The sequence below is a fragment of the Chinchilla lanigera genome, unplaced genomic scaffold (genome assembly GCF_000276665.1).
Source record: "Chinchilla lanigera isolate Chin_1 unplaced genomic scaffold, ChiLan1.0 scaffold00150, whole genome shotgun sequence".
Classification (NCBI taxonomy): domain Eukaryota; kingdom Metazoa; phylum Chordata; class Mammalia; order Rodentia; family Chinchillidae; genus Chinchilla; species Chinchilla lanigera.
In genome coordinates, this window is record NW_004955551.1 from 1,756,217 (window position 1) to 1,784,143 (window position 27,927).

The window sequence follows — 27,927 nt, forward strand, 5'->3', positions numbered from 1 at the left end:
AGTGTGAATTGGATACCTAACACTCTAAGGGATATGCTACTCACACAGATTAACATTGTGTATAATCATACACAAGCCCTCCATTCTGCATGTGAATTTCCATTTTTTAATTCCCATTCTGAAGATAACTCATTTTGTATTCAGAGATGCTACTCAAGAGGATGCTAAAATCCTGCTGTCTTTGTGTTTCAATTAATGCAGTTTTAGTACTACAATTAAAAGCCATTATGAAGATTCACAGATGTGTTATAAAAAATTCAGATCTGATTAGCAGTAAACCCAACACATTCTAGATTTTTATGTGCAAATTAAGGCTAACTTTTAGAAAGTTGTTTTTCTCCCTTGTGCATGAATCTTGTGCATTCATGTGGCCAGGGACTATTCAACTGCAGATAAGGAGGAGAGTGTATGCGTGTGTGTGTGTGTGTGTGTGTGTGTGTGTGTGTGTTTTAAAAACCATGATATTTTAACTAGCGATACAAATATCTATTGAACATATTCTATATACCTCTGAGCAAAGACTTTGATGCTTATAATTTAGTGTATGACACCAAGAAGTAAACAAAGTAGAGCGGTGCATGTTAACATTCTTAGATTACTAGTTTGTGTCTTTTTCCTTAGGCTGAATTTAAAAATAATATAGCCTGGTACTATTTTTGATGTCAAAAATTACTAGTAGTATTTTATATAGATATTAGAACATTTAATTAAACCAATATTGCTTTGATTAGATTATTTGTAGAAAGTAAAATGATCTCTGTTTTGTCTGTAAGTTTGCAGAAGATTCTTAAAACTTGAAGGCTTTCAGAAGTGCTAGCCCTCCGTGTTGAAAGGAGGCCTCTCTAGTGGGCTCAGTAGGTGGTCAACAGGCCAAGTGTGGAAGCCCATAGGAATCAGAACCCCAGACACCTGCTGATAAATTCAAAAGTTACTGTTGTTCAGTGCTTAGGAGTCTGATAAAATAAGAAATCCTAGAATGAAAATGAGCTGCTGGTATTAGTCTTTTAGAGCCCTCGAGATGTAGTTAAGCCTAGATGATAGTATCCTAATCCTGAGGGCAGTAGAGCTCAGCTATGTTTGATAAGAGTTTTCATTCTTCTGAGTAATAATCCCCTCCTTATCTAACCCACTTTGAAGTCCAACTTGATTTTTATTTTTGTCATTAGGAAAGGGGCATTTAAGCTGCTGCTGTAATCCGTTCAAAGGCAGCATGCAGAATGTAAGCAGCCACCTCATGTGCTGTTATATGCTGTACTCTGGGACATCTTAAATAGAGGGGAACACATTTCTGTGAATATGCATGACACTTAACACAGGGAGGAGTGCTGGGCTTTTCTTGGACATCATTCATGTAATCTAACAAAATTCCTGAGTGCTATCACATGCCGGAGGAGATGTGATGTGGTACCTACCTTCCTTCAAAGAAAGTACAATCTAACAGTGTTTCTCAGTCACTTGTTGTGTTGTCTCAGTAATACAGGCTTAGATTCAAATCCTATTTGCTCTTTGAGTCTCAGCTCTAGTAGTGTTTCTAGGAAGCCCTGTGTACCTCCTGAGACTAGATTATGAGAGATCCTCAAACACCTCCTGTTGAACTCTGCAATAAGTCAGTTTTCACATGGAAAATACGGAATGTACTTCTGTAATGTCTCTCCTTTACTAGAATGCAAGCTTTGGAGGGGCTCATTTATGGCTGTATTCTTAGTGCTTAAAAAGTCATGAGCAAGATGGGCTACAGAGTGAGCTCAAGGTCAGTCTGAGCTACATAGTGAGTAGTTGATGCATTTTTCAACCTGCTAAGGGAGGAATAAGAGGAAAGAATTCCAACTGCTAGCAACAGGGTTAGCAGGGAGAAAGGTCCTAATTTCAAGGAACTGGCAGTACAATTTGATTCTTTGTGTCTTTGACAGAAGATTTTAGACAAGTCATGTAGGACATTTTCTAGAGTACAGATAGAGTTCATTGCAAAAATGATAGATTTTTCAGAGAGAGAAAGCGAATACACCTTCAGGCATGCAGGTTGGCAAGGCCAAAATCACAGCTGTGCTGAAGGAGGGCTCAGGCTACATTTACTATATATGATTAACTCGCTCTTTTAAGTAATCCTTTGCTTTTTCTGAAGTCATTGTATAAATGAAATGGGCTAGGTTTACCTCCTTTAGAAAAAAGGAGGTCCCTGTTTACTCTGTAGGTGGATGTCTCCCTTTAGTTTGCTTCATGACTGTGAGGGTTTTTTTAACCCCTCACACGTAGTCTGAACCTCTTATAGGCCCTGGGCCTTATCAGCTCATTCGCAGAATGTTACAATCTCTTGAGCTAAAGTTTGAAACTACAAGCTTGGGTAGATTTTATCTATAGCTACTGATTAGAAACCCACCTGTCTCCAGACCTGCTACTGTCTATTGTATAACTAACAAGAAGACCTGGATGGTGAGTCGTAGAGTTTCTGTGGACACAGAGCTGACTGAATCTACAAGACTTATGGTGCATACTAGAATATGCTCCAGATGACTCTGCTATTCTGTTGTTCAATCTGAGTGGAAAAATTAGTAGTTACTGTTACCTGTTCTGGAAAGCAAAGAAGAAACAACAGATAGAGGAGCTTTTCTAGTGAATACTTAAGCAAATTTTACGGTATTCATTGTGGGTATAATTTGAGTTTAGTAAATCAGGAAGGCTGATGCAGAAAATAAGGCTTTCGTTAGCTCTTGAAATGTGAATAATAATCATGATGATAGCAATCACCAGTATATATCTATAGCACTTATGATAGGGCCAGTCCTTCTATTCACACTATTAGTCTGGTATCACAAATGAGGAAACTGATGCCGAGATTGCAGAGCTAGTTAGCGCTAGAGCCAGGACCTAACTCCAGTAATATTTGAAGAGAGAAGAGAGAAGTCAAAGTATGGACATTACCTAGAGCAGGGATTCTGTTGGGAGCCAGGTCACACAGTAGGTGAGCAGCATGCTAGGGAGTAAAGCTTTATATTTATAGCCACTCTCCATCACTTGCATTACCACTGGAGCTCTTTCTTCTGTCAGATCAGCATCAACATGAGATTCTCATAGGAGCATAACTCCTACTGTGAACTGTGCATGCAAGAGATGCCCATACCTTTGGTACCAGGAATCGAACTCAGGACCTTGCGCTTGCCAGGCAGGCGCTTATGGATGGCCATACCTTTGAATCATTCTAAAGCCATAGTCCTCTGCTCCCTGCACCCACCGCCCATCCATGGAAACATTGGCTTCCAGGAAAAGTTGGAGACCACAGACCTAGAGAACTCAGTTTTAAGTAGCCGTTAGGCTGTGTGTCTTTGGACAACTTTATGTTAAAAGACTCATAATCATAGATTACTATAGCAGTTGCCTTCTGCTGGAAGTAGTGCTTTTAGTTCTCTTTGGATTATCTTTGTCTCTCTGCCAAAAGACATGTAAGAGTATATACAGGGATCAATGAAGAAGACTCTGACTTAAAATCGCAGACAAAGTTCAGTTGACTGGCTGATGAGCTCAGTCAAGCAAATGGCTGGATGGCCTTGAAAGCCACATAGAGAAGTTTAGATATGATAGACAAATCCACTTTACATGCTAGGGAGATTAGAGAGGCAGTCCTTCATGGTAAGTGTAGTAGTTCCATGCAGATCAGTGCAAAAATGGAGAAATTAGATCAGGGATCAGTAAACATATTCTATAAAGAACCTAACAGTAAATATTGTAGGCTTAGAATTTTAAACCACAAAACCTCTACCATCACTTCTTAGCTCAACCCTTGTATTGTAAAGCAGCCAATGACAACAGGTGGTTTGCAAAAATGGCTGTCCTATAAATGCTGATGAGCAACTATGTATAATAGAACCGAGGTTTAACCTTCCCTCTCAGCCAGCCGCTACTCCATGTATGCAACGCTTGTGACTGAGGAGTCCGTTTGTTGTCCTGTGCCCCTTTCACTTTTCTGTTCTTGCACATTGTGTTGGTGTACACTGTTAAGTTTTGTTAGTGGGGAAAAAAACATGTCATCACCTACTGTCAGATGGCCCTCATGGGGCTTTCAGTTTATGGGTGGTTATGAGAAGACATGTCTTTCTCTTTGAGCCTCGCCTTTCTCTTTTCTGCAATTGGTATCCTGTTTGGAACTTTCATCTACTTCCAGATCTAACAGCTGTGTTCATATGCTTTGCTTTAAAAATTTCTACTTCCTCAAGGGTGAGGGGTGGGGAGTAGGGCAAGGGGAAATAAAAATAAAGGTAATGCCAGGTACCCCAATTAATGTGAACACCGTATGCCATAGCATGAGCTAAGACAAATAATATCAACAAGTGTGAGAGGGGATACAGGAACTTGAGGAGAAGGAGGAAAATGAGGGCAGGGGATTAAAAAAAAAAAGAAGCAAGGTGTAACATGTACCTGTACCACTCCCCAAGATGATTATAAATCACATGAATTGAAAACATGTACTAATTTTTTAAAAAGAATTTCTGCTTCCTAATCAGTTAGGAATGTTGATAAAATTCCTAAACATACCCAACTTTAAGCATTCTGCTCAGAATATTCCTGCAGTACTTTTTTTTCAAAAACCAGTTAACATTCATGGACATTGCTGTGATGTGACTTTCCCTGGACAAATTTTAATTGTCATTATAATGATGATATGAAACCTGATAACTGCACTGTCTTATCAAACATTAGGAAATAGTTGTAATTAGAAATAATTTTGTGTGTGTCAGGAATATGTGGTAATACGGTCTCAATAAAAGGTACTGTTTTAAAGTGTATAATAAAATTAGGTCTTAAGAGAACTTTATTTTAAGCCAGGCGTGGTGGCACATGCCTGTAATCCCAGCTGTCAGGAAGCTGAAACAGGAGGATTGTTGCAAGTTTGAGACCAGCCTAGGCTACAAAGTGAGCTCAAGGCCAGTCTGAACTACATAGTGAGATCCTGTCTCAAAAAAGACAAAAAAAAAAAATCCTTATTTTTAAAATAAACTTTTCTAACAAAAAGGGTACTGAATTAATATTTGTTTATTTTCCAGAGGTATTGAATGGACAAGTTTGACAGGTTTTCTTTCCTTTGCTACCTCAACACCAAATAATATGGGTTTAGTGAGAAATGAACTCCAGCTGGTTGATCTTCCAACAGGTTTGTATATTTAGACTGTTAAAAGATACAGAATAGTTTATCATATATTTTGCTATTAATAAACGTGTCCCAAGTATTTTCTTTCACCTTGGAGTCTTTTCTTATATGCTATATTTATGTATCCATTCTTTTATTCTATAATAACTGCCTTAGAAAAGTCTTTTAAGTGTTTGTATGGAAATATTTTTTAAAAATTATGTGGTAAAATGGATGACATTAGCCAGATAGATTCATAAAAAGTATAAGTCAGTCTACTCTAAGTACATTGTTATATATAAACAAAATGTCATGCTTTCTTGAGACAGAGTCTCACTGTGTAGTCCAGACTGGCCTTTAACTCACTTATGAACTCATGGTGATCCTCCTGCCTCAGCTTCCCAAGTGCTGGATTATAGGCATATGCCATACACTCTGCAATTAAAAGATCAATATTAAAATAACTTTTGTAGTTAGACTTTTAGATTCTCTATTTAAAGTTTGGGCCTTTGTAGGAAACGCTGCAAAACCTTATAGATTAAGGATGGTTTTTAAATGTTCAAGTTTAGAGCACTTGATATTCTCTAACTAACTAAATAGGGGAACTTAATTTAGGAGTATGAAGGCTTCAATAGCAAATAATAATACATTATAATAACTTAGAATTATCTAAAATTTATAATCCAATGAGTTTCAAAATAAAGAATTTGAAAATATAAAAGGGTGGCAGTTTCAAATAATTTTATAACATACAGTAAATTCCATTTGATGGTGTTTAGCAAAAGTAGTTATCTTTGAACTGATTATATTTTATTTTATTCAATTTAAATAAAAATCTAAGACAAAGTATTAAAATATATGTGTTCAAGTATAAAGTAGAATTATCTTTTTATTTATAGGAAAACATTTTTTGGGGAGGAGCTACTTCTTGTGCAGCATGCTTAAATATTGTAGTCATTGTTCCGTAATGTCATTTTATAGGGACATTTTTGGAGGAACATGTTCTAAATTCTTTGGGTAGTATTTTGCACAAAAGCTAGGAAATCCTAAATACCTGTATCAAGAGTTTTTCCCCACTACTTAGTATTTGGAAATATGGGATTTTTCTTTAAATGTACAAGTAGTTTTTACAGTGGATAATTGCTTTACTGCACTTTAAAATTTAGGAATGATATCTCTAAATTTCTAAAATTGAGTTATAGAATATAACTATAAGAAATGAAAATGTGTTTTCAGAAAATATTTTAATATATGCAATATATTATTGATGATTAACTTGTAATATTTTGAGAATTTCTTTAATTATCACAAACAGTTTAGAAGCAAATGCATCAGTGAATAGGAGACCAAAGTGTAAGACTGATCAAATTACATCGAAATGGCTTCTTGTTTTTTATGTGTTCCTTTCACATTTTCTTTAATATTTGCAATTAAAGGTAGGAGCATTGCTTTTCGTGGTGAACGAGGCAACGACGAATCGCCCATTGAAATGATTAAAGTGTCTCATTTGAAGTAAGTGTCAACCTAAAGAAATCCATGGTGTTACCATAATGGAATCTCATGGCTTTAAAAATAAAATGAGACCATGAAAATATGCTAAAATATGTGAAGAGTTTTGTAGTAATAGCAAATGGTGATATGCAGCAATATTAAAGCAAATCTCTAACTACAAAATTACAGCACTTTTATCTCACTTCTGAAAAAGAGTAAGTAGTCTTGAGGAATCTTAGCATGTCATAAAATTGGTAAAACTAGCAATTTAATTTTGTTCTGTGATAGCTCTATTGATATGAGCACTTTCCACCTACTTTGAAAAAATTATCTTACAAAATTCTTTTTACTTCCACCAACCATGGGGCTACTGAGTGAAATAACTCATTTTTCTTATTTAAAATTTAGACTCATAATTCCAGAAGCTTTTTGAATTTTTGTTCTAAGGGAAAATACATCTAAAGCAGGATTCTTAAAAATAAAAGCTGAACAAAAACAATCAAAAGAAGAAAGAAAGAATAAGGTTCCTAATAATTTTTCAAGATTGTTTTGGCTTTTTTAGGGTATTTATATTTCTGTATAAATTTTAGAATCAGCATATCAGTTTTGCCAGAAGGTCTTCCGGGAGCTTTGATTGAAAGATTGTGCAAGTTCAAGCCCAACTTGGGCAACTTAGTGATTTAATAAGACTTTCTCAAAGAAAAATTAAATTAAAATTAAAAATGTAGCATGACCTCAGTACTGAACAAACAAAAAGAAAAAAAAAAAAAAGATTTCATTGAATCCACATATCAGAGTGGAAAAGAATTGACATCTTGCAGATTTTGCAATTCATGAACAAGCTATATCTCTACTTATTTAAGTCTTTAATTTGTTTCAGCAATATTATAGCTTTCAGTGTATAAATCTCAATGTGTCAGTCTTGGTTCCTTTTCTCATTGCTGAGACAGAATGCTCAACACCCAAAGTTAAAAGAGAAAAAGTGTATTTTGGCTCACAGTTTATAGAGGTTTCAGTCCATAATCAGCTGGCTCCAGGGCAGAGGGACATGGCAGAGGAGGAACAGTTCATGGCAGGCAGAAGGCAAGAAACTACAAGTGACAAGCAGCGACCCTCTTTTTGCCCTCTTCTCAGGCTATCTGCCCTAAGGGTGGGTAGCACTCATACCCAGGGTGGAGCACCCTTAATCCTACCCAGAATTATGCCAAACCAATCAGTGGACTAATTTAGTATTCACATACCCTTAATCATCATATACTGTAGATCCAGCTACCTCTCAAAAAGCCCCATCTATGACTGCATGAGGCACTGAGGGGACATCTAGATTTAAGCCATAACAGTCATATTTATTTTTGTGTATTTTCTTTGATGCCATTAAAATTTTTTTCTTTTTTCAGTTTCAATTTCTAATTATTCATTATCTGTATACTGAGATATAATTACTTTTTTGATATTAGCCTTATACCTTGTGACCATGTGAATCTTAATTATTATTCTAATAGCAATTTTGTAGATTCCTTAAGATTTTCTCTGTAGACATTCTTGTTACTGTCTAATGAATTTGTGTTTAAATCTTGTGTACACCTTTTATTTCTTGCTTTGCTCCACTGAATGTGTTGTCTAGTGAGTGTTGACTAGAAGTGGTGAGAGCTGATGTATTTGCTTTGTTCCAGGATCTTAAGTCCTGGAAACTTAATATGAACATTTAATGCTGTAGAAGCATTATTTTTCCTATAACTTAGGATATTTTGATGTGGGGTTTTCATTTTACCTCATAATATTTTAATATTTTCACAGGGCATTTGTAGGTACATTTTTTTTAACTATTTGGTGTCTTCCAGATCCATCTTTCTATTATTTTCTAGTTTTTGTTGTGACTAGAGAGCATGTTTTACATTATCTCAGTCTTTTTAAATTTCATATAATCTGTTTTTTTGACCTAGAATATTTAGTGAGTGTTCTTGTGCACTTGAGAGGTTGTATATTCAGCTGATGTTGATTAGAATATTCCATAACTGTCAATTCTAGTTGATTGATATTGTTGTTGGAGTGTTCTGTACACATACTTATTTTCTGCCTATGTATTGTATGAATTACTGAGAGATGAATGTTTTAATATCTGATTTTGGTTGTTAGTTTATATACTTTGCTTTTGAAAAACTCAAGTTCCTGCTTTGCATATTTTGAAACTCTTATTAGGTACATACATTTTTAGAATTGTTATATCCTTTCAGTTCTTTGATTTCTTGATTATTGTGAAATATCCTTTATTACTATTCTTTGGAAATGCCGGATTTGTCTGATATTAGTCTAGTCATTCAGCTTTCTTATGGATAATACTTATACTGTATATATTTTTCCATCTTTATAGTTGTAATCTTGTATTTTTATGAAGTTGGTTTCTTATAGACTGCATATAATTGGAGCTTATTTTTATTTTTAGTCTCAATCTCAGACTTCTCATTGAAGTATTTAAATTATTGATAGAGTGTAACTGTCTGTATGGCTTATATTTAAATTTATTTTCTTGCTATTTGTTTTATATTTTCTGTTTTACTTTTAAAAGAATTAATAAGCTTTTTAGTTTATTAATTTCATTTGCTGTAATTTACATAAAAAGGAGTTCTTTGAAGTCCATTCTCTTCTGTTTTCAATCTCAGCTCTGCACATTCCTGCTGAACTCATACATCTAAAATGACTGATCTCGCTGTCCCCTACTTAAAAACTTTTATTGTTGTTCATTGTTTTCTATGGAATAAAACCCTGCATAACCTAGCAGGGCATTTAAGGTCTTTATAATGTGATCCAAAATTTGTATTTTAGCCTTCTTTTTTATGATTGTTCCCACAATCTGTGCATTTAAGGAAGCATAGTCCCCAGTACATTATGTCCTTTCCTGTCTTTTCTCATTTGTCACATTTGTAATTTCTATCTGGAATTTCATTTCCCTGTTGTCAAAATCACTCTTCTCTTTCACAGTGAATCTTTATAGCATTTAACACATTTTGCTTGTATGTAGAGGGCTTTATATGAGATATAATACATAGTATAGCGTATTATGCTTGTATAATCACTCATGGTGTGTGCTGTTCTTATCCTTTAAATAAGTCCAGCATTTTGTGAGGAAGACATGGCTGGCATTAATATCATTTTAAACATAGAGTAAAATTCAAAGTTACACAATTTTTCTGAAGTCCCATGATCAAGTGGCAGACATGATCTTAAGTGAAAGAATCTAAGTCCTTTAATACATTGAGTCCTGGAATCTTCCTGCTGTGCTGTGTTTCTTTGGTGTTTGCCAATGTTTATGAATATTGTTTTAGTTCCTCACTGGTTACTGAGGTATTAGTGCTCAATTTGCCTTTCTTGAATTGAGTTTATTGATTATGTACTTTTAGGCTTGACAGAGAGTGAGTGAAACAGCATTTGTTGCATACTTACTATGGTAGGATGATAGAAAATTTGCCTATTTTTTATTTAGTTGCTACCATAATGTGCATACCAATTCATTGATATAGATGTTAGTATTTCCATGTCAGATAGGAGAAATTGAGGCTCTGGAGGGTCAAAGTGAGTTGTGGCACCAGGGTTGGAACTCAGACCACTCCTCAGACCAGTCTCCTCCTCAGATTTGATACTGTACATGCTTTCAAAGGTTATCAGAGAGCTTTACATTCTTATGACTATTAATCATGGAACCTGAATGGTAGTTTAAATTGTCTGTGCTTGGAATATGCCATCTGAGTTCTTTTTTTAATTTGCTGAGCTTTTTATTTGTACTAATTTTTGATAAAACCTTTGCAAAAAATGGGCTTACTTAGTAATTTTGTTTATTCCTATTGTTTGTTTATTTTAGGCAGTATTTGGCAGTTATTTTCAAAGATAAACCCCTAGAATTATGGGATGTTAGGACCTGTACCCTTCTTAGAGAAATGTCCAAAAATTTTCCTGCAGTAACTGCTTTGGTAAGTTATAGTTTCAGAACAAGATTATCTACATATATATGTATGTGGTGAATGTTTTTCTTTAAATATTTTCTTTTCTTAAATTGACATCATTACTGCCATATGTTTTCTTTTTAAAAACATGTATTCAAAGAAGGTGATCTAAATAAATGGAGATAACTCTTGGATAGGTCAATTTAATATTATATTAGTGCAGTTCCTGCTAAAATTTTATTTGGATACTTTGAGGAACATCATAAACATATTCTAAAATGTCAATAAAATAATAAACACCCTACATAGCAAAGTCACTCTTGAAAAAAAGAGGAGTAAAGGTAGAAGTTGCAGGTGAGTTGGGGGCTGGATTACACTACTGATATTAGGACATTTTATAAACTATGGAAATAATATTAGTGTTGTGCAGAAGCAGAAAATGGACTAATATAATAAAGAGTTTAGAAATGGATCATGCATATTTAGAAGAGCAACACACAAATCAGTGGAACAGACTAGGAGACAGTACTGGGGAAATTGTATCACATGGAAAAAAATACTGTATCTAACCAATACCACTTACAAAAGAGATTTCCACAAGATTAAAGACCTAAATGTAAAAAAGAAAGCTATGAAATTTAATATAACTTAATAATATAATTTAAGAGATTATTTTTGTGACCTGTGTACAAAAGTGGATGTCAGAAGTTCAAACTAGGAAAAAAATTGATTATATCACAATTAATGATTTATGTTTGGTGAAGGGTGCTATTGTCAGATAAATCTTCTAATATCTAAAAACTAACAAGACGCTCCCTCAAAACAACAGTGAAAAAACAGGATCACCAAAGGGGAAATGAACAAAGTATGTGAACATTAGTGAATAGCAGAGAAGCATGAAAGGCTAACAAGCATATAAAAATGTTTTACTCATGAGTTTTCAGAGTTGTGTAAAGTAAAATAAACATCATATGTCTTTTAGACTAACAAAAATTGGAAAGGCAGATAGCATCAGGGTGGGTAGAAAATAAGGCAGGGAATCCTTTTGCACTGAGGAGTTAGGCAAACAGATATTCTCTGTGGAGCAGCTCCTGAGCTTTAGGCCACAAAGGAGTGTTTGCAAGGATTTGTACTGCAGTGTCATTTGTCATGATTGCATTCAGAGGAATCTGGGTGTCTTTTGCTGAAAGTACAGATTAAAAGTTGGTAAATATATGTGTGGAATGTTATGTACCATGCCCAAACAATAGGGTGAATACACTACTTAAAATACTTGAAATTCATTAAAAGCAATGAACAGAAAAAAGAAACAGGATGATACATAAGCCCAGCGCTACTTACATAAATTAAAAATACATGTTAAAAACTGCATAATTACATGTTAAGAACTTCTGCATATGAAAGATTGGATTAAGATTGGATTATTAGTCCAACAATGGATTAAATACATTGGAATAGGTATAAATATAAAAGAATAAATAAAACAAGTGGTTTGGGATAGATCTATCCTTGGTAATGCTTCCTAATTGGAAGATCATGATTCTCTTTCCCTGTACAGGTGAGAGCTAGGCAAGGAGGTGGGAACAGGACATGTAATAATTGAATTCATTCTTTTCAGTTTGTAAAAAAGAAAGCACCAAAACTTCCTTTTGTAAGTTCTCTATTAAATTTCTTTTCTTTACCTTAAGGTCTAACTAAAGTGCATTCATTCAGCCTTTCAATATATGGTAAAATCTAAAAAAAATCATGTGCAGTAATAGTAAGTGGTGCCAGGCAATGGTGAATCCATCCTTCTGCTCTGGAAGGAAGAGCAAGAAGGAAACTTAGCACTTCTAGGTTTGTCTCTCTTTGCTTCATAGGAGTGGTCACCATCTCACAACTTGAAGAGCCTGAGAAAGAAACAGCTTGCTACCCGGGAGGCTATGGCCCGCCAGACTGTTGTCTCCGACACAGAGCTGAGTATTGTTGAGTCATCTGTGATCAGGTAGAGTTTGCTGTGCCTGCTAGTATCATTTATACTGCCAGTGTCATAGTTGAGAATTTGACAAGTGTCATCCAAAGGCATCTCCTTTAGAGAGGTGGACAGTTTTTGAACATACAGTGCTTTGTTTCATGTTTCAGTACATACCCAAATTATTGAAGTTTATTGTATTGCTTGGTGTACTCAATAACATATGCAGTACTGTCCATTCATCAGCACCCATCAGTGAATATGATCAGTGAAATGCCGTTCTGTCTAATTTACTTCAGCTTTTGAAGCACAAATGAGCATAGGATAAACAGAGATCATATGATCACTGGTGCACACTAGAAAATATCTATTGGGAATTCTAAATTTACATATTATCTCCAGCCATTCCATTTACAAACAAAAAGCTTCAGCCACAATAGTAGATCAATGTGATTCCCCCTGAATAGAGTTCTGCAACAAAAATAGCTTGTGTTAAATTTACATCAGACCCCCCCCATATCAGGTAAACTTCCTCCCATTCATATTTGGGGGTGATTTACATTTTTACATTATTAGCTGGGTAAGATTCATGTCAGACTTTCCAAAATGGTTTTGGCCCTCCTGTTAATGCATCTGTCCTGTGGGTGGGTTAATTAATTATGGGTATCACTCTAGGGGAAGGATATGTCTTTATCTAATTTTTCTTTATCCCAAAGCTTATTGCAGGAGGCAGAAAGTAAATCTGAACTCAGTCAGAACATCTCTGCTCGGGAGCATTTTGTATTTACAGATAATGACGGCCAAGTTTTTCATCTCACTGTTGAGGGGAACTCTGTGAAAGATAGTGCTCGGATCCCACCAGATGTGAGTCTAACCCTTGGTTAAATCTCTCTTATCAAGAATTTTGTTCATCTATATCCAGTGAAGGCATAATTAAGTTGGAAATCTTCAGAAAAGCTTACTATAAATAAGTTTTACTGCTTACATTATCACTAAATAAACTTGCCCGTTACTGCTAGAAGATAATATTGTAATTATTTTGATTAAATATTTACTGTGTACTACTTATGTTTATCCCCAAGATAGTCCACAAGGGAGAATGCATAACTTTCTCAAGGTTCCCTGACTCAGTTGCATGATGGAATGGTGATTGAAACTTAAATCTCTCTGACTTCAGTATCTGTTCTTTTTCCATTTCAAGTATTTTCCTGAAAGATTTGACTTACACTATATTATTTTGGGGTAGCAGAATCAGGTTGTAGATATAATAGTACTGATATTTACTACATCATATAGATCCCTTTTTTGGCTTTGTGGAATCCCTTAACTAAGGTTTTATAGTTAATAATTTGCATCAACCTGTGTGTCACAGGTTGTATTAATAGGTAGATTAAGAAAATAGTTAAATGGAAGTATGAGAAGATTGTATTTATTTAAAATTGCCATCTAAAAAGGGAATGTTCTAATGGAAGGCCACCCTGCTCACCCCCACGTGAGGCTCAGGGTTATATGCTGCAGTCAAGGTGTGGCTGTGGGGGTCATTTAAGTTAAAAGGGGCAGGCAGGTGTGCCTCAAAGGTGGCTCTTTCACATGGCTGTTCTGAGTTAATGCTGACCATGGGGAGAGGCCTGAACCCCTTTCCACAGAGCTGCTTGAGTCTTTTCAGGACTTGCCAGGGGACTTCCCCTGGAGTGAGTGCTTCAAAAGACAGCAAGAGGGGCTGGGGATTTAGATCAGCGGCAAAGCACCTGCCTGCAAGCGCAAGGTCGTGAGTTCGGTTCCTGGTACCGGAGAAAAACCAAAAAACCAAAAAAAAAAAAGGACAGCAAGAAGGAAATTGTGGTGTCTTTTAAGTGACCTAGTTAGAGAAGTCACACTCTATCATTTCCTCAGTATGCTGTTGGTTTTCATGTCAGCTCTACTCCTTGTAGCAGGTGACTACCAAGGGCTATGAATACCAAAAAGGAAGAATTAATGAGGCTCTCTTAGAGGCTGCTAGCAAATCTTCTCTATTAACAGCTATAGAAAACTTGAGGGCATTCCACCCCCAAATGTTGGAGGTCACAAGTGCAAGAACGTTTCAAGTTGTAATTTAATTTCTACCATTATATATATATATATATATAAATCACATGTGAGACAGTAGTACCTAATATTGCGAGGCATTTTCAGAATTTAGAAAGGATGAAAATAATAATATCAATGTAAAATTTTGATATTTGGCAGTTATAATTGGAAAGAAATTTAAATATGTAGAAAGAAAAACTGTCTTTTGAGTTCAGACGTGCAAATTCAGTGTAACACTGAATTTGTAAGTCTCAGGTTGCTTTGTAGCATTCTTTTACGTGAGATTTCCTCTTTTAAAGCCCCAGAAAAGATCCCTGCCTCAGTCCTTTCAGTGCCACCTGCAAGTAGCCCAGTCTCTCTGCTTTTTCATTATTTCACACTTAGAATTGAAAGGGGAAATTATCTGTAATTTTTGCGATGCCAGTTTCCCTAGCTACCCACAAATAAGTTTTAAATTTTTGAACATTAGACATACGAGTATTCCTTTTTATAAATGCTCTTTTCAGGATGGTAATTGTACCACACAGCTTTTAAGATTCCATCTCTTTTCGTGGAGGCCTGAAACCAGGATGTACCAAGTCTCTTCTGCCAGGTATTTTTTTCCCCACTAAATACAGCTCTCTAAAGGAATGACCAGCTTAGTGAGGATCCAGCCCTCCCATGAAATTGGGGAAAGGGAATTAACATCTGTATAGTGTGTGAGAAATTGTTCTGGTTTATTATTTTTACTTTTTGGAATTAATGTTTCCAGTGACTGTCATGTAAAATGTAGGTAGAGGGTTTGTTTATTTTAATCCAATATTTATCTGACCCTTCTCCCAAATGTAAATATTAAGCATCTGTTTTGAGTTGAAGATTTCTCTCTGGATTTTGAGGGCAGAATTGTAGAGTATATAAAAATGGTAAAAGAAAGAAGAAAATGTGATACATTTTAAATTATGTGTATGTAGAGAATGTGTAGTTGACTGCTATTTTTAGGAAACTGGAACAAATAAAGTATTTCTGACGTGTGCCGACCTTCCTTCTGACCATTTGAATGTGCTATCTTAAATGTAGGGAACAGATGCTCTGTATGTGACTAGTACACTCTGTTGAAGTTTGGTTTTGCTTTGGTTCTCTTGTGATTATTTAAAGCCATAAAATATTTGTACACCACATCCTCAGAGTCCCCTGGAATCTCCACATGGTTTGTGTCCTGTCCGCGCTCTTAAGTGGAAAGTCTGCTTATCTGTGCAGTTGTATTAATGTAGTTCTAAGCTGGTAACAGTGATTTCTAGACTAAAGAACTAATACTGTAATTTTTTACAATTAAAAAGTGGGATTTAAAATTTGAATAGATTCAAAGCTGAAAAGTAAATTTAAAAGCAAATTCTTAAATATTCTGTTAGTAAGGTCAGGAAAATAGAAATAAAATCTGAGGGCATTGCTTCATATTATATAGAATTTCCTTTACTTAATATAACTAAATTTTGTATTATTGAACTCATTATAATATTGATTTTTTTAAATTCAGTTTTTCTTCTGTAATACTTGGTGTGGGTCACAGTCTATTAATGGTCAGTTTGTCCAACACTGATGCTTTTCTACTCCTGACCATAGATGCCATGTGAATTTTTATGTTATACCATAAATGAAAAAATAAGATTTTTTTGTAATAAATAGAGTAATTGAGTAGTGATATGATTTAACAGCTACTATTGTATTGAGTTTTTGTAGTGTGGCAGGCATTGCTTTACAGCCTGTAACTTTATGAGCTTATTAACACTAATACCAACTCCTTAAGTTTCACAAGCTTACTTACTCTATAAATGATAAATACAAGACAGAGAAAGGCGAAATAAATGTTTCCCAAGCCCCACATCAGTTTAAGTGATAAAGCCCAGGTTCAAGCCCTGGCCATGTGACTCCAGAGCCTGGGCTGCTGAGATCTCAATGGCATTACATCAGGAGATGCAAATTCTCTTCCTCCATTTTGGATTTATTACAATAGTATCTCATTCTTACAGTTGTGTTTCTATATGTAACTTTTTCGTGGAGCTTCCTATATAGCCAAACTATAGTCTTTTAATAAACCCTATGTTGTTGGCATCATTATTCCAAAAGTTTCCAGAAGATATCAGTAAAGCTCGGGGTTACCTTTTTCAGTAGAAAAATTACTGCACTTAGTTCTGAAACTCATTGAGGTTCCTTTGGAATGGATTTATTTATCATTTTATAGTGAAGGGTAAGTTAGTTCTCTAAAAAGACTTTCCTTCTTTTTTTTCTTTTCTGTTTCCAAGGTATTTCTTCCTCAAAAAATCTAGCTCAGATAACCTAGCTCAGTCTATCAAACTGAACTCCCTGGTTTCTTCACAGATGAAAGTAATGTACTATGTGGCTGTTAGTTTCTGAAGTCTAGATTTTAGAATTCAATGGCATTCATAATGAAGTAAAACCTTTATTAAATATTTTTTATTTCATCATGCCCATTAAATAAAAATATTTCTGTATTCTAATGGCTTATCAGTAGTGAAATTTATGTGTGTTCTTGTTGTTCTCCAGGGAAGTATGGGTAGCATTACGTGCATTGCTTGGAAAGGAGAGACATTAGTGCTTGGAGATGCGGATGGAAACCTAAATTTTTGGGATTTGAGAGGCAGAGTAACAAGGTATGACTATTCATTCAAGAATGAAAGTTTTGCTTAACAAAAATATTAGAGGCTTGTGATTTGTTAGCAAGACCGGTAAAAATGCCTTAGGTCTCTCGTCATCTGAGGAAGGGATTTGAGCTAAGTTCTGGACCCTGTTCGGTAGACTCTTACCTGCAGGAGGCCCCTGGAGAAACTCTGGAATGTTACTCTAGTGCATATTAAAGGGTGGGACTGTCTGTCAGATATGGCCATTATCCCAGAATGTAAAGTGGTTGTCCCATTATCAGACCTTATCAGAAGCAGAACTAGGCAGAGATATGGGACATAGTTTCTGCTGACTACATTCTGTTCTGCCTCATCTTGGTGTTTTTGTTCTTGTTTGTCCTCAGAGGAATACCTACACATAGAAGCTGGGTGAGGAAGATTCGTTTTGCTCCTGGCAAAGGAAACCAAAAACTAATAGCAATGTACAACGATGGTACTGAAGTGTGGGATGCTAAAGAGGTAGGCCCAGCACTGTGAGGGTGAGATGTAATTGAGGCTACTGGTCACAGAAACTGGTTTTGTTTTCCCTTTCCCTGACTTAGAAATGAAAATTGTATAATATGACCCAGAAATGGAGGGAGGGGCAGGGAAGCAGGGGACAAGGACATAAAAAGAATTCAGGTGTATTATATACGTGTACCAGTTCTCTATGATGAGTATAATCATTGTGAACTACAAACAAATAAGAAAAATAAACTGTCAAAAAACTTTAAGTTCATGAAGCTTCTCATAACAAGTTATTTTAAAAGTTTCTACTTTTACAGTGCTTCTGTTCTAAAGGCAACAGCTCCACAGGTGATTCATTGATTCCCTAATGTTATTGCTGTGGTGGAGACCTTTAAAACATAATTTGCATGCAGAAAATGGGTTTCTAGAGTCAGTGCAATTCTATACTTCCTTTGGGCCTTTGCCACGGCACTATCTCTCATCACCATTTAATCCAGAATGATAGATAAACATCTTCCTGTTCTGTCTGACAGTGATGACAAAATTCATTCTTGCAGGTTCAGATGGTAAGCAGTCTAAGAAGTGGAAGAAATGTGACCTTTCGGATCTTGGATGTGGACTGGTGCACATCAGATAAAGTGATCTTGGCATCCGATGATGGGTGCATCCGAGTCCTGGAGATGTCTATGAAGTCTACATGTTTTAGAATGGATGAACAGGAGTTAACTGGTACGGGTTCTCATGAAAGGATGCTCTGAAGCCAGTGTTTTATCACAAGCTGCTCTCTTCTAGAGCTGCTCTCTTCTCTGCTTTTTCATTTCAGTCTTATTTTAAACCTGAGTTTAAGAAATAACCTATTCCCACTGGCTTGAACCAGTTCATGCATGGCTGTTCCACTGGACAGCTTATACTACTGGTGTTACAAATGGATCTATTGCTTTTATCCATCTTGTTACTAATGAAATTAACAAAAAGCTGCCCAGTGAGATAGTCCAGCATGTACCACTGTTGGCTCAAGCTTCCGGGCAGTGAAACATAGGAATTACGGCCCCCATAGTGAATGTGTTAAAGCTTCAGTGTTTATTACACTGAGATGCTTTATAATTGCATGTATCAGTCATCCCCAACTCATGTTGTACAAGTGGCCATTTTTTGACCCTTTTCTGAGTGGATGGCTCGCTAGGTGAATGATGTAGCTGCTGACTTTTTAGTAATGAGCCTTATATCTTTTGCAACCAATATATCAGTGAAAAGTCAGTTTGAAAAGTATGTTCTAAGGATCATGAATTTTGATTCCTATGACTTGTTACATGACCAGCCAAAGCATAATTGGTAATTTCAGTGTCCTGTTTGTTTTGTGATTTTATTGGTAATGGTAGGATGGGACAGTTTGAGATTGTTTTTTACCAGAATTAAAAATATGGTAGTAAAATAACTCCATGTGTGACTTTAAAAAAAAAAAAAATGCATCCATCCATCAGTGTAAAGCACAACTTTTGTCTTATGGAGTGCAGTATTCATCCTTGAAAGATAGTTTTAGAGGGAGTCAACTATAGTCTGATCTTAACTGGAGCACAGCAGAAACTTCCTGCATTGTATACTCTATTGGCATGCGTCTGGTACTCAATCCAGATTCTCTGATATGTAGAAAATTTCTTGAGAAGCTCATTAGTCATTTACTGAGTTACTCTAGAATTTGTGATTTTGTCGAGTTGGTATTTTGACATTTTCAGAGACAAAACGTGACGTTTTGAATGGTTGCCCTTTTTCTGAATGTTCATGCTCAAGGCACCATGAAGTTGTGGCTGGAGTTGGTTGCGTGCTTGCAATTTACGTGTGGTATGCTTTGGTTTTTGTCACTGCCCCACCACTGCCCAGTGTATTGGGTGCCAATACTGCTTACTTCGTACAAAGTAAGATTTACTCTGATGAAATCATATGTCAAACATTGCAATCCCACACTTGATCTTGGATCATTTGCCAGCTGTGCAGAGCTGTCAAGACCTCTGTGGAAAGGGCAAGCAGATTTTAAGCCTGAAGTTAAGGAAATTGGGGGAACTTTGGGGGGGGGGCTCTTTTTTTTAAATTTAGTTGCCAGTTCTAGGTAAAGAAATGTAAATGTTTGTGGAAATGTAAGTGTTTCAAAACCATTTCTTTCACCTTTAATTTAAAATTATAGTCTGAAAAGCTCCAAAGCCATGGCAACTTATTCTTAAATTAAACTGACTACCGACGTGGAGTCCATGACATTAATCCATGTTTAATACCATACTTAATATCTGGCTAGCAGCCACATTTTCGATTGCATTTTCTTATAAAATTTTTCTAATGTGCAGTGCCTAGCTGTATAGCCTAAGCAAGAACAGGGAAAACTTTTTAAATAGTAATGGAGAAAGGTCAATAAAAGTTATGTATACATCGTACAGATTGATTGAATTTTATTTTTTGTTTTTTGTTTTGTTTTTGTCTTTTTGAGACAGGGTCTTGCTATGCAGTTCAGGCTGGCCTTGAGCTCATTTTGTAGCCCAGGCTGGTCTCGAACTCACAGCAATCCTCCTGCCTCAGCCTCCCAAGTGCTGGAATCACAGGCGTGTGCCACCACGCCCGGCTTATTGAATGAATTTTAAACTGAGAACAACATTCAGTAAATGTCAAAGAATAAACACTGATGGTAATGTAATTATGGAGTTAAGTAAAAGATGTCTGTGTATTTATCACTTTATACATAGTAGATATGACCTTGGAAAAAAAGATGATTTCCATTCTGGGCTTATTGATGAGGGATAAAAATAAAATCACTTTAGGACATACATATTGATAATCAGTGTTTTATATATTTTCTTCAGTTTTCCTTAATAACAAGTAAGAAGTGACATGTAACACTTTGTTAGAAAAGCTTAGATAAGCCATCTCTTTCAATTAGGAAGAGGGAGGCAGTCCCACAGTTTTAGAAGATTAGAATTGTTGTTGTCTGCTGCTTCACTTATCAAGGACATAAAGTAGCATAAGAATAAATCCTAACTCCTTTTAGCAGCATCTAAAAGGAATGCAAAAATATGAAATGTGAACAATGCCATTTCCATAAAATTGTATTGGGTGATATCAGACTATTCAATGTAACTTCTTCCCCAACTTTAAGGGTTACTGCTCAGAGCATTTTTCTTAGTGAGCACATATAGAAAGGGACCTTGACTAGATCTTAGACTCACTCCCACCTCAGCCACCAAAGGTAGGGATGGGTCCCATTGTCTTGTACATAGTCAGCATACACTCTACCACTGAACTATAAATCCATGCTCCAGACCCTAGATTTTTGAACTGAAAATAGCTATTGGCGTATTTGGAGAATAACCAAGGACTTTTGAATACGGACTGCATTATAACTGATTTTTTTTAATCGGTAGTAAAATTCTTGTATGTGAAAAAAATAGTATTAGAAATATTTCTGGGGCTGGGGATATAGCTCAGCAGCACAGCACCTGCCTGGCAAGCACAAGGCTCTGAGTTGGATTACCAGTACCACCAAAAAAAAAAAAAAAAAGAAAGAAAAAGAAAAATATTTCTGACTGTTAACTTGAAAATTAAATATTTTATTTATGCTTTAATTTTTATTGAATTACATGGAATAAAGTTTTATAAAGCAGCATTGCTTAATAGAAATATAATATGAGCCACATATATAAGCTGAAATTTCTGGTAGTCACATTTAAGAAAGTAGAAAATGATGAAACTGATTTTGATAAAGATTGTATTGTAGCCACTATATCCAAAACTTGATCATTTCAGTATATAATTAGGATTCAGAGTTACTGGTAAGATATTTTAAATTTATTATAAAATGAATTGTTTTAAAAATTCAGAGGACAGATTTTCAGTGAAAATATTTGAACTCTTTAAATTTTACGCAGTTTTCAACTGAAAAAGTAGCTATGTAGTCAGGTTGTTCTGAACATACTTAAGTTGTTACTGAATCAAGTATCAGTTTTTAAATTTATATTAAATAAATAAACATTAATTCTCTTCATTGTCCTAACCATCTTTTAGGTGCTTAGTAGCCACATAATACTAGTGGCTAGAGACTGTGTAGTATAGTCTGAAGTCTGTGTGTCACTTAGGTGAGGCAACGCTATGGATAGGTCTGGGCCATTTTAAGTAACCCTGACTATTCACAGGATCGTGAAACAAAGGCTGTGCAGGAGCTAGAGGGGTGGTGAGGCTGAGTCGTAAGGGCCGGTGGGCCCTGACACTGGATCAGAGATTGGGAGTGTGTTGGAGTAAAGGGTGTCAGAGCACAGTTGCTGGGCACTGGAGCCTTTGGGCCCCCTGTTTCTTTGCACTGGAACATGTTGAAAACCAGGCAGCTCTTGTTTTGTTTTGTTAGTGTCCTTAGTAAGCCAGGCTCTGAATGAGAGGGACGCTAGGACTCCAAGTCTAGGAAGATAGCCCCTTGTTCTAGGCCTGCTTTTGTAAGTGCTTCCTGGGAAGTCCACTGATCAAAGGTCACCTGATCCCTTCCATGACAACTTTGAAGTTGATGGGCCATGTTCGTTTAGTAGTGTCAGAAAAGCAAAGATACCAAGTGATTTAAGAGATACAGGTAAATAAAGTTATATTTAATATTTTTAGCTAATAAGCTGTGACTTTTAACTTGTGTCTGCTGAGTCATTACATTGATTCTTTTATTCAAGTAGTAGCAATTTTATACCACAAAGAATATTTAAATTTCAAGAAGGGGACAGAGACCGAGACTGTATTGATCAGACTGGAGCACAGAGACTCTCTCAGCACTTAGCCTGTTTCCCAGGCAGTGAGTACATTGAATATACCCTCCCAGTTGTGCCAGATTCATGCACTATTCTCTGCGAACTTCTCTGTAAATAGCCTATAGCTAAAGCTTCATTATATATAAAACTTGACTTTTTAAAAATCTTTTTTCTTTTATAGAGCCTGTGTGGTGTCCATATCTCCTTGTTCCAAGGGCCTCCCTTGCTCTGAAAGCCTTCTTATTACACCAGCCTTGGAATGGGCAGTACTCGTTGGACATTTCTCATGTGTAAGTTCTTTTTTGCTTACTTGCTTTTTTTTTTTTCCTTTCATAATGTACTTAATTTGAAGCATACCCCTGAGAATCAGCCATGGGGGATAGTCCAGAGGTTTAAAGGAATGGAGCCTTAAAACCAGTCTAAGAAAAGGCAGTGCCACTAAAACGATCTCCAGTCTGGCTTTCATTTCCACCCTGTGGGACCTCTGTGGAAGTGTGGCTTGGTGAGCAGCTGTGAGTTTGGAGGTTGCTTTTAAGTGGCTGGGTGGTTGTCATGTGATCTGAACATGGGTGCATCACGATTAAAGGGAGAAGTGTGAAGAAGACTGATGGAGGCTGAGGGGCTTTGGGGCCAGGCCTAACTTTTCAAAGCAGCATCAGTGGACCCGCTTCAGAGGTATCTTATATTTAGAAATGCCATTGCAAAACAAGTCACAGAAATTGTCAGTAGCTACTAATTAAATCCAGAAATATTCCTGAGTTTATGCCGTGTAGAGAAGACAAATAGGTATGGGGTGAGGATTTTTTTTAAAAATGTGATGAGATGTTTATTGCTGAAGACCTATCTTTAGAGAAACAAATGGCCATTCTCTATGGCAGAACAAATGCCTTTGGTTATTGTAGGTTCAGTCTCTTGGAGGCCAGAGACTTTGTTTACTCATTTCTTTGTTTTGACTCAGTAAGAGAAAAGCAAACCTTGAAGATCATTGGTGAGTCCTGAGGACATTGTTGGTCTATAGCCAGGTTTTTAACCACCAAGGGCTGCAAAGATGTTATTTCTACATTAAAACAGATTTTTTTTTATGGTAAGAAAATAGCATCGTTGTAAATAAAGAGATAATGAATTCATTAAAAAAAATTTTTGCAGCGATTATCCAGAAAATGAAGAAGTAAAGAATCTCCTTCAAGAGCAGTTGAATTCATTGTCAAAGTAAGTGCTTTTTTACTAGAAGAAAAAAAATTAACTTAGAATTTTAAAACATCAAAATAATTTATGTTTTAGGAAATGTTAACGGCTCAAAAAGAGACCATTTTGTTTACAGAGATTTGTTTCCCTTTAAGTTTTTGTTGTGTAGTAAAAAGAACTACTTAATAGTCATAAGGATAGTGCATCTTTTTTCACCAAGTTTACGAGAATGTTCTGAGTGTTAGGGCAGAACTAGGAGTAGTACAAAATTTTTATAGTTCACTTGTCTCCTCCACAAATTCCCTGTGAAGCTGCATGTTATGAACATGGACAGGCAGTTCTTTAGTATCCACTTTCTTCCTCAGGTATTGGGTGGGTACAGTTCTGGTAGAGAAATTCATATGTTCTCTGGGGTCCCATATGTTTTGAGAATAATATTTCAAAGGAAGGGAAAATACATAGGTTCACAAGGAATTTTTGGTAAAATGTAATACATTTGCCACATAAGATAATAATATTTAACAAACTACATGTCGGGGGCTGGGGATTTAGCTCAGCGGCAAAGCGCCTGCCTGGCAAGCGCAAGGTCATGAGTTCGGTTCCCGGTACCGGAGAAAAACCAAAAAAAAACAAACTACATGTTAAACAATGTTTTGTTGACAAAATAAAAATAATTATTTATTGTTTGTTCTATCCAAAGACTAACATTTATCTTTATACTGTTCTCTTGGCTTATGAAGATTCTATTTTAGCTATTTTAGAAACATCAATTTATAAAAATGGTAGCCATTCTTTCTTAAATATAGTTTCAAAATAAAATCTGAATGCCTTCTTCTCTAAACTACACACTATTTCTAATGATTAGTAAAATAATTTTTACCAACAAGTAACTTCTTCCGATGTTACTTTTCTCATTGCTGAGATACTCAAAGTTGGAAGAAAAAAGGTTTATTTCAGCTCGCAGTTTGTAGAGGTTTCAGTCCATAGTCAGCTGGCTCCAAAACAGGGTGGCCAGGCAGAGGAGAAACAGTCCATGGTGTGGCAGGTAGAAAGCAGCAGCAGCAAGCCTCCCTTTCTCTTTTATCTCATCCAGGCTACCTACCTTTTGGAGGCACCTACAACCCAGGGTAGACCTCATTATTCACACTCAGAACCATGCTAAACCAGTCAGTGGACTAATTTAGTACTGCACACCCTCAATCCCACACCCCCTAGATCCAGCCAGCTCTGAAAAGCACCACCTATAAGCACATGAAGCTCTGGGAATATATCTAAATACAATCCATAACATTAGGCAACTGTTTGTATTTTTGAAAGCACAAGTTGAACTGTGGCAAGCTGGCAAAGTTGAATCAGAGCCCCCAGCCCTGGGTGGTGGGTGACAAGTACTGCTTATTTAGGCCTAGGTACCATTTTAGCCTGTTCAGCTTTTATAATCTGAGTCATGACAAAGTAACTTTGCTTTTGTAAAATCTAAACATATCCTTTGGAATTTTCCATTTCAAGAGTATATTATCTCCTTGCTCTAGTTTGATTCAATATGTTTGTCTTACCTCTCTCTGGATTCCTGTCTACAGTGACATAAAGAAACTCCTGCTTGATCCAGAATTCACTCTCTTGCAGAGATGCCTGCTTATTTCCAGGTAACACACTGTTTGAAGTATTTTACTTAAGAGACAGAATTTCAAGTAAACTTATTTCTCTTGTTAAGGAATTTTGTCAAAGTTAGGACCAAGCTCATACAATATAGAAAAATAATGAGATCCTGCTTTCAAACTGACTTTTAATTAATTTTAAGAGTAGTAATACAAACAAAGGAAAAATCAGACTACATTTTAATCATGAGATGTGGGCCTAATATATTGAAAAGGCTTTTTAACAGCTTTCTAAAATATATGTTGTAAAATGTCAGATACAAATGGCATGTATTTAAATGTACTGATAAATTATATTTAGAAGCAATAACCTATACTTTCTCACGGTACAGTAGAGTCGTCACTTCTTTAAAAATCCTCTATGCTCTAGAGAGTAAATAGAAAATTACTTTCATGCTTTATCTACCAAGTTATTCCAAAGGAACTTCCTACTGTAAAGCCATGGCCCAAATGGTGTGCTCGTAGCAAACTGGGTAGAAAATTGATCTTAACACAGAACACAGATACTGGGGTCTGAAAGAACCTTACGGAGTCAGGCTCCGTGCTATAGGAGACCCGGTAGCTGGAGAGTTTGCCATTTCCCCTTCCCAAGACCCATGACAATGTCCCTACGGAGATTGAGATGAGAGTATTGTATTCCCAGTACTATAGGCCACCCACAGAATCCCTGTCTGTGCCCAAGCTTGCTCTGTGAATTGTAATCTGGGTTTCACCCTTCTCAGGCTTTATGGTGATGAGTCAGAGCTGCACTTCTGGACTGTGGCGGCCCACTACTTGCACAGCTTGTCGCCAGCCAAGTCGGGAAGCACGGCAGCAACCAAAGAGGCTACACCTTGGGACAAGTTGCACAATCCACTGGATATATGTTATGATGTACTCTGTGAAAATGCCTATTTTCAGGTATTGCTTAAACTTCACAATGAGTTTCACAGTAAATTAAAGTCCATATCATAGAAATAAATCCCATGGTACATTTGCATAAAGATCTGACTCCAGACTGCAAAGCTCATAAGCATTGAGTTTTTAATAAATATTAAATTTTTATTATTAAAATCTTTGTGCCTTAAATTTTTGACTTAGAGGGTTCATTTTAGTTCTACAACTTAATTTTCTGTTAATAAAAAGAACTATTCATTTGGTTAAATTTGTTCAAAGTATATAAAGGTAGCTTCATAATTTTTTTAACCTCCAGAAGAAATTTTTTATCCAATTTTATTGAGGTGCCGGTTTCTGTAAGCAGGTAAGCATGCACACAGATAGTACTGCATTTCAACAATTTTTTTCTTTCAAAGTGTTATTAAATTGTTGAATTTCTATAGTTGTATAACAACCTCACAAGTCAAAACAGTGACTCTTAAAATGACTTTATGAAGTATAATCAAATTTAAATAATTCAAAAATCTTATATTCCAGGCTCAACATTTCTTCTCTTTCCCCCTACTTTAGAAATTTCAACTGGAAAGAGTTAATCTACAGGAGGTAAAACGGTCAACTTATGATCACACAAGAAAATGTACAGACCAACTCCTACTCTTGGGCCAAGTATGTCAGTTTTGTAATTTTTTTGATGCGTATGTCATGGTATTTCCCTCTTGAACATATCTCCTTCCCTGAAGATTTAGGCTTCCTTTAAAAATAAAACCAACAGACATTGTGAGAAAGCACAAACTTGACTTGCAATTTGACTTCCATAATGTTGGATGAAACTCAGCTATTTTTTTTTTTTTTTTGTCTCTAAAGTGACTGGTACAAAGCTAATGCAGGCAGTTACTTGAGCACCTATCCACCAAACTGTTTTTGTGTGCAACACTTTTCTTTATTTTCTTTTATGCAAACACAACATTCATGAGAATTTTTGTAAATGAACTTTCCTTAAGCTATAGGTTAGTGTTCCATGTTATGAATTTTAAAAGGTTTTGTTGGTAGAAAATGTTTTTGTAGTCATACAAACTGTTTCTCTTACTAGACAGACAGAGCTGTGCAATTGCTACTAGAAACAAGTGCAGACAACCAGCATTATTACTGTGACTCATTGAAAGCCTGTTTGGTCACCACTGTCACCTCCTCAGGACCCTCTCAGAGTACCATTAAGCTGGTGGCAACTAATATGATTGCCAATGGCAAACTGGCAGGTAAGGTACATACTGTGGCTTTATCTATCCATGCCATGGGAAAGCAGACCTATGCGCAACAAAATATTTTATTATTGAGGGCATGTCTTTCTCTTCTGTATGTACTGAAGAAAAATAAAAAAGCTATCAGTAGCTTATTTATAATATAACTATAATTTATTCATTTAAAGCAGAACATGTTTGAAGAGTGGGAGGGAACACTGTTAGTAATTGCCAAGACAGTGGGCATAAATTGGACAATCCTGAAAAAGTAGACGATAAACCTGTGAGTAAGATATGCTCTACCTGATTATTTCCTGGGCTGTGTTCATGTTTATTTTACCCTTGTTATTTGAGTGGTATGTTACAGTTTGTTTGTTGGGTTTTTTTTGGAAATCTTTTTTTTTTTTTTTTTTTTTTTTTTTTTTTGACAGGATTTCACTATACAGTTCAGGCTGGCCTTGAGCGCGCTTTTGCGCCCAAGCTGGTCTCGAACTCACAATGGATCCTCCTGCCTCAGCCTCC

General features: G+C 36.0%; 1 protein-coding gene across 1 annotated transcript in view; it reads left to right on the plus strand.

Annotated features, from left to right (window-relative positions):
* Positions 1-27,927, plus strand: part of Wdr11 (WD repeat domain 11) — a 55,276-nt gene that overhangs the window by 23,138 nt on the left and 4,211 nt on the right. Inside the window, exons 12-25 of the mRNA XM_005412176.2 lie at positions 5,037-5,143; positions 6,556-6,631; positions 10,467-10,575; positions 12,408-12,532; positions 13,216-13,363; positions 17,108-17,214; positions 17,586-17,700; positions 18,246-18,417; positions 22,633-22,741; positions 23,598-23,660; positions 25,214-25,279; positions 26,014-26,191; positions 26,738-26,833; positions 27,258-27,423. Coding sequence (XP_005412233.1) covers positions 5,037-5,143; positions 6,556-6,631; positions 10,467-10,575; positions 12,408-12,532; positions 13,216-13,363; positions 17,108-17,214; positions 17,586-17,700; positions 18,246-18,417; positions 22,633-22,741; positions 23,598-23,660; positions 25,214-25,279; positions 26,014-26,191; positions 26,738-26,833; positions 27,258-27,423 — 1,637 coding nt within the window. The remainder of the gene's footprint in view (positions 1-5,036; positions 5,144-6,555; positions 6,632-10,466; positions 10,576-12,407; positions 12,533-13,215; positions 13,364-17,107; positions 17,215-17,585; positions 17,701-18,245; positions 18,418-22,632; positions 22,742-23,597; positions 23,661-25,213; positions 25,280-26,013; positions 26,192-26,737; positions 26,834-27,257; positions 27,424-27,927) is intronic.